The 14120-nt window shown below is 59.0% G+C and overlaps 1 protein-coding gene across 1 annotated transcript; it reads left to right on the top strand.

The window, feature by feature from the left end:
• Positions 1-1972: 1972 nt before the first annotated feature.
• CSRNP1 (cysteine and serine rich nuclear protein 1) lies at positions 1973-13580 on the top strand. The gene is made up of 5 exons (XM_081105850.1): positions 1973-2155; positions 8421-8654; positions 10366-10625; positions 11071-11385; positions 11485-13580. Exons 2-5 carry the CDS (start codon positions 8444-8446, stop codon positions 12415-12417), a joined length of 1719 nt encoding a protein of 572 aa, XP_080961976.1. The 5' UTR covers positions 1973-2155; positions 8421-8443; the 3' UTR covers positions 12418-13580.
• Positions 13581-14120: the final 540 nt, after the last annotated feature.

Here is a 14120-nt window from a genome sequence, read left to right as displayed (position 1 = left end):
GGGATCCCAGAGGGAGATGTTTTCCATCATCGGCAACATCTGGGCAACATCTGGCGAGCCCATCCCAGGTCAGGGAGGCTTTTCTGGAGAAAACGCACCTCTTATTTGATTCTTTTTAGTCTCCTATATTTTCCCTTATTGTCTCCTCTCTTCCTGGCCCCAAACCCCGTCATCCATTGGGCTCCCTGCTCTAAGCCCCCAATCCCTTGCCAACTCCCTGCCCTGGTGCCCAACAGGATGCAAACCCAGGCAGCCTGAGAGATCCTCATGAACTCTAGTGCTCAACCTGGCCCAGTTCCCTGATCAGCAGGCAGGGTCTTCTCACTCAAGGCATGTTGAAGCTGGTGGGGTTCTCTGGTCTAGTGCTCCCATTTATGAGAGAGGAGAGGAGAGGGGAGGGGAGGGGAGGGGAGGGGAGGGGAGGGAATTAGAGACAGGAAGGAGGCAGCTACAGGGAGGGCATAGCTGAGTGCCTGATGGGGAGGGTGGTGGGCATCATAGCCCTAATGGCTGAGTCACCTCTAGCAACTGACACCCAGCTCCACAGCCTTTACACTCCCTCCTGAGCCGTCTCAGCCATCAGCTGTGGCTTCAGCACCAGCCTTATGCTGATGACCCTTCCGTCTCCACTTCCAGCCCCACCTCCCTGTGCACATTCACTGGGCGCATGTAATTCGCTCGGCAAGCTTGCCCACGTGCAGGACACACCCTAGAGCTTTATCGAGGGTGTGGGGTGGCAGTGTAGAGGTAAGGCTGGGAGAAACCGAATGAGATACAGAGTAGATAACCTCACGTGTAAGTTAAAACTGTGTGCAGCTGGACCGTCGTTACAAGCACAATGCACAAATAAAAAGAAATGCGCACAAATTAAAGACGTTAAAATGGAGGTGGGAGTATGAAGAGAGCCCCAAGCCCGCACAGATGGGCCAGGGAGTTAGTGGAGACGTCAACCTGAGGGCGCTGCGAAGTCACGGGAACGTGGCCGCAGCTGTGCAGACACCTCCGGCGGCCGGCCCCGGTCCACACACTCCGGGAAGGACGGGGACCGTGGCTGCCCCCAACCCGCTTTCTCCTACTGCAGCGGTTCTCAACCCTGGCTGCACATTAGAATCACCTGGGGATCTTTTTAAAATCCTGCCTTCTGGGCCTCATCCTCTGGAAATTCTGTTTCTTTGTTATGGGGTGAGACCACAACATTAGCAACAGAGAAACTGAATTCCCGGAGGATGAGGCTCAGAAATCAGGATTTTAAAACGATTCCCAGGTGATTCTAATGTGCAGCCAAGGTTGAGAACCACTGCACTGGTGCCCCTCCCTGAGAAATAGAGGCAGGCAGCCCCTGCTACACGTACAGTTCTGGCGGAAGAGGGGCCTTCACCACCATCGCCGAGGCAGAGCCATCCAGGGAGCACCCCCAACCCCTCCACACACCCCTGGAGGGGGGAGAAAGGAGCACTGAGCGCTGGGCTTGTCGCTGACAACTTTCACCTGGGACAGTCCGAGAACCCAGGATGCTGCGGGGGAGGCCTGGGCGGGGGAGGGCCAGGCGTCCCCGCAGGCTGCCCGGAGGAGGCACTGGAAGCTGAGGCCTTAGGCGATGGGGTGCTAGGCAGCAGCCAGCGGTCGGACAGGCGAGAGGACGGGCTGCACGAAGGTGTGAGGGTGGGGACGCTCCGGGACGCGTGGTGGGGAGGGTGGCGCCCGCGGCCGGGAAGAGCGGCGCAGCGGGGCGCCCGCAGGGCTCGCTGCGGGCGTGCACACCTTCCCTGCGGGAGTGCGGGGAGCGCGGGCTCGCGGTCCGGCCGGGCCGGGGCGGAGCGGGGAGGCCGTGAGCGGCGCCGGTGGGTCGGGGGCGGTGCCTCCGGGGCGGGGCGGGGCGGGGCGGGGGCGGTGCCTCCGGGGCGGGGCGGCGGGAGGCCTGGCCAGCGGCCGGGCTGCGTCAGCGCGGCCAGCCCCGGAGTTTTCCACTGACGACGAGGGCGGAGCGGCGGGCGGGGCCGCGCAGACTGTCTCCCGCCGCCGCCGCTGCCGGACCGCAGAGCCCGGGGAGGCAGGGCCGACGGCTGCGGGCCGAGTGGACGTGGGGTCGCGGAGCGGAGGGCGTCCGGCGGGACGTGGGTCGCGTCGGGGTCCGTGGAGCGCACCCGGCTGGCAGGTAAGCGCGGAGGGTTCCGGGCCGGACGGGACGGGACGGGACTTTGGGGAGGGGGCGTCCCGCGCCGGGGCCGCTGCTCCTCGGCCCGCCGTGGGCCCCCCGACCCCTAGAGCGGGCGCGGGGCCAGGACAGCCCCGCAGGCCCCAGACGGCGTGACACGGCCGGGGTCCGGGCGGGGGGCAGGGCGCGGAGGCGCCGGCTTTCGGCTCCCCTCCCCCGCCCCGCCGCGGGCACCCCACGAAGTCCCGGCGCCCCGAGCCCCGTGCCGGCGGCGGCCGAGCGGAGCTGCGCGCGGAGGCCGGGGCACGGGGTGCGCGCGTCCGCGGGCGAGTTTCCTTTTGACCCAGTTGCCGGCGAACTTTTGCGAAGTTCCTCTCGTGGCCGGAGCAGGTGACATTTGTCGCTTTCTTCCTCGGGCTCCCCCCGGGGGTGGATGCTGGGGCTGCGGCGCGTGCCCGGCTCCCCTGGGAGGCGGGACCGGGAGTGGAGGGATGAGCGAGGAGGAGGCTCCGTGAGTCACGGACCCCGGGAGAGAGGGAGGTGGGAGGAGGGAGGGGGCGGGATCGTGTCGTACACTCACCTGTTTGTCAGTCGCCGTCACACGCAGAGGCCACCACGGTGAGTCACGGCGCAGCTCCACCGGCCACCCCGGGCATCGCGGGCTGCCTCCCACGCACTTCCTCTCCTCTTCCCAGCACGCACTTCCTCCCCGGCCTCCGTGCCCGCCCCCCCGGGGGGCTTTTCCACCGGCACCCACTGGAGATGCCGGCTCCACAGCAACCGCCACGCACTTAGTCACTCCTGCCCCCTGGCACAGTCACACGCAGAGCCCACACTCCTGACACACAGGGTCCCTCCCCAGCTCCACTGCCCACCGACACCCCCGTGCAGATGCCCCACAGCCCTTCTGGCACAGCTCACCGCAGCCCCCACACCCCGAAGGTCCCTGCCCTCTGCGGTGTCCACAGCCTGAGGTCACCCAGGCCACTCACCTTCCTCCCGTGTCCTTGTCCTGTCACCTCTCGCTGAGCTCAGGCTGCGCGGCGCAACCCGTCACACCCCCTCCTGTCCCGGTGCTGAGCCATCTTCTTAAAATGCAAATCTGGCATTGTCACTCCCTGCTGAAACCCTGCTGTGGCTCCCTGTGCCCTCGGGCTGAGGCCTGACCTGGGCGCCCGGGGCCTGCAGCACCGCCCACCCCGCCTCTCCTCTCACGTCCCTCACTCACGCTGTGCCCCCTGTCTGAACTCTTTCTACATCCTTCCCGCGGAGAGCCCTGTACCCCGCCTGCCCACCCCTTCCACCTACCCTCGCGGCTCACAGCAGGGCTTGTAAACTCTGATTGTAGCCCTACCCCCTAAACTCGGCACTGCAGGGGGCCGCACCAATGTATGTCTCGCTCCCTCTGTGCCCAAGTGCCTGAGCAGTGCCTAGCACCTCACTGGAGTCCAGTAATTATTTGTGGGATGAATGAATGGAGGAGAGTGAGGGAGGCCTGGCTGGGTGGAGGAGGCAGCCGCTGTCAGGTGCAGCTTCCCTGCTGCAGAAGCAATTGCCTCACGTAGCCAGCAAGCATCTGGCACCTGCCCAGTGCCAGGCCCTGGAGGCCAAGGCGAGGAACTGTCCCCGCCCCCCCCTGATCACTTTCAGAGGGAGAGGTGGGGGAGGGGTGTGCCCAGGCTTCCTGTCTGCCCTCTGGGCTGCCCAGGCTGTTTCTCCAGCCAATCCCAGTGGGGGCCCCAGTGCTCAGAGGTGCCCTCCCCTTCTCCCAGGAAGTAGTCGGGGGTTGGGGTGGGGGTGGGGGGCTCGGGGCTTGGGGGAAACTGACCTGCCCTAGTCAGGGGCTCTGAGGTTAAATGACACATTTTTCAGATTCTTGGAGTTAGAAGGAGGCTGCTGAAGGTGACCCCTCCCCAATACTAGGCTGGGGCATTGGGACTGCTGAAGTGCGCAGAGGAATTGGTGTGACTTCAGAGGCCCTGAGATTGTCTCTTCCCCCAACCCCTACCCCCTCCCACCCCCCACAATAGCCTTGGTTTGTTTGGTGCCCAGGGTGAGGTGCCCTGTCCTGGATTCACAGAGTATGGCCTGAGTGTGTAGAGAGTGATGGTGAGCAGGGTCGGGAGGTGTGCCCCCCTCGCCCTGGACTGTCAGCTCCTGTGTGTGTTGGCAGGAAGGCGGTCTGATTCTCAGGGCCCAGGCAGATCCCGGAAGAAGCCTGGTGGTTCTCTTTGATTCAGGCCTGTCTGTGGGGCTCCTGGGGGTGTGGCATTTCTGTCTGAGCCAGCTCCTGGGAATTGCTTTTCCTTCCTCCAGGACCCTGGGAGGGGGGCTGTGCTCACCCTGGGAACAGAGCCACGGCCGGGAATCTTGATTCCTGGGTAGCTGCTGGAGGCCCCTCCCCCACCCTCTGACTCACTGTCTGACACTTTTCTTGGACTCTTCCACTATCTTTCATTCCTTTTTCTTGGCTTCTCCTTGTCTCTGGCTGAGTCTTTTTGTCTTATCGCCTGCCTCTGCCTCTCTCAGCCTCTAGATTCCCAGGTGGGATGGTGGCTCTTCCTTCTTCCCTCACCGCAAAGGAGTATCGGGGAGGAGATGGTTTCTCGTTTGATTCCAGGCCTGCAGATCCTGCGGGGTTCATCACAAAACCTGCAGTGCGGCGGCCCTGGTTTCTCCGTCTGCAGTTTTGGAGCTGGTAGCCCCTCACCTTAAGTTCCCATTCTGTAGCTATCCCTGAGGCAGAACCACAGCTTAAACCTGATTCCTTGACCCCGCAGTTTGTTTACTCGGGAACAGGGAGCCTCCTGAGATGCATGCGTTGGCACCTGCTTTGGCACCTGCTTGCAGCAGAGCTTTCTTCTCCCTCAGAGCCACCCCCTTCTGGGTATCATTCTAGTTCAAACCCTCTGCTGCAGGCTGGGGGAGGGGTGTGAACCCCGCCCCCCTTAAACTGACTGTGACAGGAGCATGCGATCACACTGACCACTCACTCCCCCCCCCCCCAACTCCTGTGCTTAATCTTGTTTCTGTGTTTATACAAAGGACCCACCTGCCTACCTCTGATGGTCCTCAGTTGCCTTCTCTATGCCAGACTCCGTTCTAGGCCTGGGCACAGTGACAGCCAGGCTGAGAGGCCCTCAGCCTGGTGTGAGGGAGATGAGCAGTGAAGCCACTGCAGGGTGGGGAGGTGAGGGCTGTGTTGTGGGGATCTCAGAGAGGCATGTGGTGAGTGAGGAGCCGGGGGGTTTCGGGGAGGCCCTCTAGGAGATGATGGGCCAGGAGGTAAGCAAGTTGTGGCGATTAGGGGTGCCACAGTTCTGCTGGAGTGTAAAGTGAGAGGTGGGTGGGGAGACTCCCAGGATGAGCCTGGAGGATGGGCTGCAGCTAGGCCTGCTCTGGCCTCGCTGGCCCTTCGTGGAATCCCCTAAGGGAGTGATTCTAAACGTGGGGGTGGCAGGCAGATAGGGGGTTTAATAAGAGTACTCTGGCTGCAGGGTAAAGAATGGCTGTGGGGTGAGGACATGGATAATAGCAGTGAGGGTGGAGACATAGGGTAATAAACTTTTTAAATTGCAGGTGACGTACATAAAATGCATGACGTATATGAATCTTACGTGCACAGCTAGATGGATTTTATGGTTTTAGACACGCATGGAACAAATATCAACTCAGATCAACTTAGAACATTTCCAGACTGCCCCCCCCCGCCCCCCCGCCCCACTTCCGCCAAGATTCCCTCCTGGCTGTTCTAGTGCATCCCTCCCCTCCCCCAGTAACCACCGTTCTAACTCGCATCAGCATTGGTGGGTCTGCCTTTTCTTGAGCTTCATTCACATGCATTCTTGCGTCTGGCTCCTTTCATCTAACATGGCATCAGTGAGATTCATCTGTGTGTGTGTGTGTGTGTGTGTGTGTGTGTGTCCAGGAGCTCATTCTTGACTTCACGGTGCAGAATGACGCAGTCACTAAGCACTTGACGTGAATTGACTCAAGAAAGCCTCCGAACCCTGCGAGGTTTTATGACAGAGGATTGGAGTGTCGTGGTTAAGGAACTGACCCAGGGTCACTCAGCTAATTAAGAGCTAAGCCAGGGTTCAATTGCAAGCAGTCTGGTTCTGGAGCCAAGGTTCTTAACCCTGTGCTGGGCGGCCTCCATGATACCTGCTGAGCCCGTGCCGGGCCCTGTGCGGGTTGAAGGAGTTAGTGTGTGACTGGATGTGGTTGGAGGGAGAGAAGAGGGAAGAAGGAGTTGAGGATGGCTGCAGGTTTCTGGCTTGAGTAACCGGGTGGGTGGCAGTGCTGTTACTAAGATAGGGAACACAGGAAGAGGAACAGATGGCACGGGCAGGGGGGTGGGGAACACAGACGAGGGGTTCGATTTGGGGCCTGCAGAATTTTATGTTTCTAGGGAACAGCCAGGCAGAAATACCAAGTGGGCATTTGGTTTTGGGGGAAGGGGTCTCAGGCTGGGTGTGTGATTAGGGAGCCACTCAGCACCCCGTAGACACATCTGGAGCTTGGGAAAAGATGGACCTCGTTGTGAGACTGTGGTGGGGACAGCGGGCCTGGGTGTGGTTTGTCCCTGTGTGTCTGAGCGTCTCTGGTCTGCATGTGTTGTTATATGTGTGCATGCCTGATTCTGGGTCACAAAGTCCCCCCATCTCCTGGGAGAACCTGCAGGTCAGCTGCGAGCTGGGTTGTTTTTGTTTGTGGTTTGGCCCTGGGAGGGGGTGCCAAGCCTGAGAATGCACCCGCCGAGAAGCCCCCGGAAACACCTGTGTGTCCTCTTTCCCCCTGGGCCCCAACGTGGAGAGTTTGCAAGGAGGCCAGCCCTCTCTTGCTTCTCTTGTGCCTGCAGGGAGAGGCTGTCCCTGCAAAGAATGGTATCCAGTAAGCCTACCAGGAAGTTGATTGACAGCACACCCTCTGGGTTGAGGATCCAGGGACTTTGTGAGAGGCTGGGCGGAGGGAGAAAGGGGTGTTTGGAAAGGACACCTGAGGAGGAGATCGCCAGCCCTCTGGTTGGTTTTTCCTGTTCTCTCTCGTTTCCTGTGATAGCTGTGGGGGAGGGGCTCCCCAGGACTGGGGCCCCTGCATCGTTTCCCTTTCCTCTTGGTGACCTCCTGGGGGCCGAGCCCTGAGTGCCACCGGATGTGCAGAGACAAGGTGATCAGCCCTTGGGACTGAGTCCTTAGGGGATCCCCAAGGGGGTGGAAGGGGCTGTTATTTGCCTTGGCATTTAGGGGAGGGAACCCCAAGTCCCCCCCACTCCGCTTGGATGGGGCTGGCCAGCCTGTGGGAGCCTTGTTGCATTCCCGCGGAGGACTGAGACCTGCAAAGGGAGCAGGAGCAGGGTGTCCTGGGGCGGCTCCGAGCCACCCAGCTGCAGACTGGAGAGAGCGGGACATGGTCTTGGCAGGTCGGTTTCACTGGAAGAGTTGTGTTTTTTTTTTAATGGGAAACAGTAATTTCCATGGGAAGTTAATTCAAACAAACAGGGCTAGATATTGGAGTAGAAGGCAGATGTAGGTGACCTTTTAAGACCAAACAGGAGATATGAAAGCGACATGAAGCCTAGGTGTCCCACAGTCATGACTGGAGGCAGGTCCTCCGTGGGGCGGGGGTTTCTGAGGGAAAGTCTGAGCAGGTCCTTCGCGGGAGAGGAGGGACTCGGGAAAGTCCTGGGCCTGGGAAGCAGGGCCAGCAGCAGAGTGAGCCTGCTCCCCCGCGTGTCCTGGTTGGCCTGGCCCTGGAAGCAGGGCCCACAGCTGCTGCGTATGTGCAGGGCAGTGTGCCTGCGGGTGTGCTTGGTGGGGAGGGGGCGGAGGAAGCAGAGCCGTGGCTGCGCCGACAGTCTCACACACAAAAGCACACAGATGTGAGCCCTGTGAATCACCCAGCCAGTGAGTCAGCCCCCAGAATTCCTGTCGGGGAGTGAGCGAGGCTGGGCAGAGGTCTGTCAGTCCATCTGTTCTTCTGGTGTGTGCGCGCCTGTGTAGGTGGGTTGTGGGAGGTGGTGAGGAAGGTGCTGGGCAGGGTCCTGGAAGGGCTTTTGGGCGGAGTGATGGGAGTCTCCAAGCACCAGGACGAGGGCTTGGGCCTCTCTGCTCTGTCTTGTGCAAAGAAGCCCCCTGGGGATGTGCCCCTGCACGTGGAACTCCGGGGCCGGGGCGGGAGGGCCTGGGACACCTCGAAGGGTAAGTGGGAGAGGTGGCAATCAGAGCTGAGCCCGCCTCTGAGAGCTTTCTCCTTCCTGTTCCAGGCTGTCTGTGCCCGGTACCCACCATGGCTGGGCTGCTGAAAAGGAAGTTTGACCAGTTGGAAGAGGATGACTCCTCACTCTGCTCATCTTCGTCTTTGTCCTCTTCGGGCCACCACTCTGGCTCCTGCTCCCCAAGCTCTTCAGTCTCCCCAGCCTGGGACTTGGAAGAGGAGAGCCCCTGGGATCAGATGTCCCCGTCTGACCGAAACTTCTGTGGCCCCCAAAGTTTTACCCGTGAGTCCCTACCCTCCTGGGAACCCCACCACACACCGCCCCCTTCTTCCTTCCTTCCTAAAGATGAAATTGGGAGGCATGTGACAAAGCATTCCTAGCCACTGGAGGCTGTGTCCCCATGGCTTTAGCTTCCCACCTCATCCACTTCCTGGAATACAGTGGTTACTTAGGAATGCCCACTGTCCAGAGGCGCTTGGTCTAGGGTACATTCACCTTTGACCTTGGGACTCCCCTGTTTCCAAGTCATGACATTCAGAGCAGAGCTCCCGAGAGTGGCCCTTAGCCCTCCCACCCCGGCTCCTCCCTTCTGTTCCAGTTTCGTTTCTCCGGCTCTCGCCCTGTCCTCCTTCCAGCTGCTCTGCCAGAGCCCCACGCCCGCACTTCTCCGCTCTGAGGCCTGTCAGGCCGGTCTCTCTCCTGTCAAAATGCCGCTTGGCTTTACCTGACCGGAGTGAAAGGTTTTCCCCCAGTTATTTTTCAAGCTGGCAGGTTCTGGTTCCAAACTGGCCAAGGAGGCCCGGGAGAGTTTCTCAACCTTGCTTTGTACGGTCGCTCCCTCCAGCCCCAAGGAGCCTTTGTAGACCGCTTTTTCCCTCATCCCCCCCACCTGGTATTTTCTGAGCACAGAGATGATGTTCGTTTAGGTACTACTTGCATGTCTGTGTTATGTATAAAAAAAGTATAATTCTTAGCACATAGATCTAACGGTACATTAACTGACGAAACAACTGTGGGTTTATCCTAGAACTAGAAGGATGGGTTAATATAAAAACCAATCTCATAGTTTACCAACTGACTGTGTCAGAGGAAGAAAAATATAAGAGCTACTCTAGATGCTGAAGAATATTTAATAAAACGTACGGTTCCTTCTAGATAAGATTCTTGGTAAGGTAGACATAAGTGAATTCTACTTAAATGGTTAAAAAATAGGTTTCATCCCAAAAGCTGATCTAACTATTGAGGAAAGACTGGAAGCATTTCCCACTAAGTCAGGAACAAGAGGAGGATGCTGTCTGTCACCACTGTTGGTTAACATGGTTCAGGAAGTGCTAGCCAATTCAGTTTGCAGAGAGAATAAGAATTCTCCGTATTACATTGGACAGGCCAAATTGCCACTAATGTCTCTAATAGCATATATAAAGTGATGCTACAAATCAATAAAAAAAAAAAAATTAGGAAACTATACAAGGGACCTATAATCTATATATATAAAAGGCTAATATGCAAAGTGTCCCCTTGGGAGTTTGACCGGGAGACTGGGAGTTCAGTTGCTCACTATGACGTGCGCTGACCACCAGGGGACAGTGTAAAATGGAGGAAGGCTCCGGCCAGCAGCCGGAAGGCCCTGATTGGTCCTGATTGCTGGCCAGGCCTAGGGACGCTACCTGTGCACGAGTTTTGTGCACCGGGCCTCTAGTTGGCTTATAAAGATGGGAAAGATGTTTACACTTACAAATGCTCTCATTTCAGCTGGTAATAGCAATAACCTAGTATTGGCATAGGGGTGGTGTTCAATTTTACCAACTCTAATCCCAGCTAGCCTGGCTCCTCATTTTTTTTGGCTTTTAAATTTGAATCCATCTCTTTTGGGGGGGGGGGGTGGTGAGGAGAAAGGAGGTGTGAGGAGCAGTGGATCAGGGTCCTCTTCCAGGGGGTTGTGCTGTGTATCACAGAGAACTCATGCGCTACCCCTGCTCTGCTTGCCTTCCAGCCTTGTCCATCCTGAAGCGGGCTCCCCGGAAGCGTCCAGGCCGCGTTGCCTTCAATGGCACCACTGTCTTCTACTTCCCTCGGTGCCAGGGCTTCACCAGCGTGCCCAGCCGCGGTGGCTGCACTCTGGGTATGGCCCCTCGCCACAGTGCCTGCCGCCGCTTCTCCTTGGCCGAGTTTGCACAGGAGCAGGCCCGGGCACGGCAAGAGAAGCTCCGCCTACGCTTGAAGGAGGAGAAGCTGGAGGTGCTTCGATCGAAGGTAGGAGACCCCTCAAAGGTCCACAGTGAAGTCCTAGCCTTGAGGGGAGGGGCATCAGGGGCAGGTGCTGGTTTGCCCACTATTTGGGGAAAGACATGCCTGGGGCCAGTAATGGCTCAGTCGGGATCTGTTGCCTGGGTTATGTGCAGGCAGAATGGGGCATGGTACCTGAATCTGTCTGCCTCACTGGGGAGGAGGGTGTGGAATTGACGGACACCGGGGGTCGGTGTATCTGGCTGGGGGAGGGCGTTTGTCCATGAAATGGACAGGAAATCTATTTGCAGATGCCCTGAGGGCAGTGTTCTTGGGTCCTGATCACTGGGGAATCCACAGTGTTCAGCCCAGAGTAGCACATGGGGGGTGTTTGTCGGATGACTGGTGGCTGTGGGGACGAAGACCACCACATCTGTGCCTCTCACATCCCTCCTCTCCCCACTGGATGCAGCTTACAGAGGCTGGGGTACCTGAGGCAGAGGCCGGCCTGACTCTGACCCTGGATGCCATTGATGATGCCTCTGTGGATGAGGAGTTGGCAGAGGCCGTGGCAAGTGGCCGGTTGGAGGAAATGACCTCCCTCCATCCCTACCCAGCCCGGAAGCGGCGGGCCCTGCTGCGGGCTGCAGGCGTGCGGAAGATCGATCGAGAGGAGAAGCAGGAGCTGCAGGCTCTGCGCCAGTCCCGGGAGGATTGTGGCTGTCGCTGCGATAGGGTCTGTGACCCTGAGACCTGCAGCTGCAGCCTGGCGGGCATCAAGTGCCAGGTACGGTGGTCGGGCTGGGCTGGGAGCGGGAGCCTGAGCTGGGGGGCTGCTGCTCTGGGCTCCTCAGGATCCTCACTCATGCCTCTACCTTCTCTGCAGATGGACCACACAGCGTTCCCCTGTGGCTGCTGCAAGGAGGGCTGTGAGAACCCCAAGGGCCGTGTGGAATTCAATCAGGCGCGGGTTCAGACCCACTTGCTGCACACACTCACCCGCCTGCAGCTGGAGCAGGGGGCTGAGAGCCTTGGGGAGCTGGAGGCCCCTGCCCCGGGCAGTCCACCCAGCCCTGGTGGGCAGGTCCTGACCCCCGCTTTCTCACTGGCCAACACCCCTGTGAGCAGCGAGCTGGGAGACCACAGCTGCAGCAGTGACATGACTGATTCCTCCGCAGCATCGGGCACTAGCGAGCCCCCTGACAGTCCTGCGCATCCAGCCCTGCCTGACCCTGGCTTCCAGCCTGGTATGGATGATGACAGCCTCGAGCGGATCCTGAGATTCAGTGACTCAGACCTGGGTGGAGAGGAGGACGAAGAAAGGGGTGTGGGGAACCTCGACAACCTCAGCTGCTTCCACCTCGCCGATATCTTTGGTTCTGGTGACCCCGGTGGCCTGGCTGGCTGGACCCACAGCTATGCCAATACCAGCTTCACATCAGGCATCCTGGATGAAAATGCCAACCTGGATGCCAGCGGCTTCCTAAACAGTGGCCTTGAAGGGTTGGGAGAAGGCAGCCTCCCTGGCACCGAGGTGCCGCCCAGCATGGACGCCGGCCAGAGCAGCTCAGTGGACCTCAGCTGGTCTTCCTGCGACTCTTTTGAGCTGCTCCAGGCCCTGCCAGACTACAGTCTGGGGCCCCACTACACCTCTCGGAAGGTGTCTGACAGCCTGGACAACCTTGAGGCACCCCACTTTTCCTTGCCTGCCTTTTCCCCGCCGGGGGACACCGGTGTTTGCTTCTTGGAATCCATCATGGGCTTGTCGGAGCCAGCTGCCGAGGACGCTGGCTTCCTTCTGGAACAGCCGGTTGTTTGAGGACACTGCCCTGGCATCACTGCTGGAGCTCGTGCCTGTGCGAGGACTAGGGGCCTTTTCCCGGCCCCGAAAGCCCTGTTGCTGCTGTGCCATAATTTGGGGGCTCTCTGGGGCCTGTAGTAGGTAACCGTCTCCCATTGGCCGGCTCACCCATGTGGGCATTCCTAATTTCCATGCAACCCTCTGGGTTGATTTATTATTTATTTTTGTAACTTTCTGTGCTGGAGAGTGGGAGGGGGCTCCCCCCTTCAGCCACCCAGCCCCTGGTGCCCAGTTTCTCCCACTTCCATGGCGCGTGCCAGGAAGAGGAGGGCATGATGTTTCTTAGCCTAATGACAGCGAGACAGAGCTGGAAACATCTACCTCTTCCGGCTTCTGCCATCCTGAGCCCTCGCCCCCTGGGTGGCTGAATCCTCTGGACTGTGAAGACTATAATTTATTTCCATAATTTATTTGGAGACTAGGCAGCTTAGGCTTCTCATCCCTGGCTGGGGTCAGGGTGGGGCACAGACCCCACGAGTCCCTTTTACCTTACAGTCCTGCAGCCCTGCCTGGTCTTAGGTGTAGACCAGATGTGGATTCAAACCCTGTGTCTACTGTGGCAGCTGCCTGGCTCTGGATGGTTGAGCAGGCAGAGGTTAGCCTCGGACAGTGTCTGGGCAGAGGAGGGACTGAGGTGACCAACCGTGACCCACTCAGCCCCCTCTACTTCCTGTCCTCTGCCCCATCTCTCCCCTCCCACAAGGGCCATAGCCTTTAGTCCTGGTCCACCAATGTAGGAAGGGGAAGCAGGAGGCCAAGAGCACGCAAGGGGCTTGCCTCAGTGCCTCGGGGCCCACCGCATGCCCTTGAAGACATCTCAGGGCTTTCTGGACACTGCGCTCCAGCCTGGCCCACCTGCCTGTACCCTTGGCCAGTTGGCCAAGACAAGGGGTGGTGCCTTATGGCTCTTATGCCCGTTTGTTGGTGATGAATTTTGCATCCTAATTTCTATATTGTCCCTGAATATTGTAACTATAATTTATTCATTTTTTCTCTGTGTCTGTGCCAAGGAGCCCAGGCTCTGGGCTTGCCTTCTTACCCAGGAGGCCGTCAGCCTGTGTGCTTGTGGGAACACCTTCTACCTGAACTTACAGGTACCAATAAAAAGGCTCTATTTTTAATGGTGCGGTCTGCATTTGTGGGAAGACTAAGAACACAGGTGTTCGCTCAGAAGTGAGGGGGAGGGAAAGGGAGACAGGCCCTGCATGGCAGCGCGGATACTGAGGCCGTGTTGGGAACGGGAATTGGGGACACAGTATGCTGGGCCTCCTTCCACGAAGGCCAGGCACCCTGGAGACTGGAAGCCAGCTGAGAGGGGCTGATTGGGCTCACGGAGCAGTTCTCCCTTTGGAAGAACCCCTCTCTCTCCAGGGGTCTCCTGGGGTGGATAGTCTGAGACAAGCTGTGTGCTTGGATGGGTGGGGGCACTCACCCACACTGAGCTGAGGCTCTAAGGGTGAAGTCGCCGCCCCTCCCCCAGGTGGAGGCAGGCGGAGGGGTAGGGTGGGTGGAGGCCTTGTGTGGGGCTGAGCTACTGATGTCCCTGGGGACTTGAGCACCACACACCGGAAGCTGTAGAACTTCATCCATCTGCACCAGCCAGACCTGTCCGACCTGTCCCTGGCCGCCTGGGCTGCAGGCCAGAGGAGCAAGCTGCACTC

This window comes from Myotis nattereri, assembly GCF_964212035.1.
Source record: "Myotis nattereri genome assembly, chromosome: 14".
NCBI classification, from domain to species: domain Eukaryota; kingdom Metazoa; phylum Chordata; class Mammalia; order Chiroptera; family Vespertilionidae; genus Myotis; species Myotis nattereri.
Note: the sequence above shows the minus strand (reverse complement) of the source record. Positions and strands in the feature narration are given on the sequence as shown.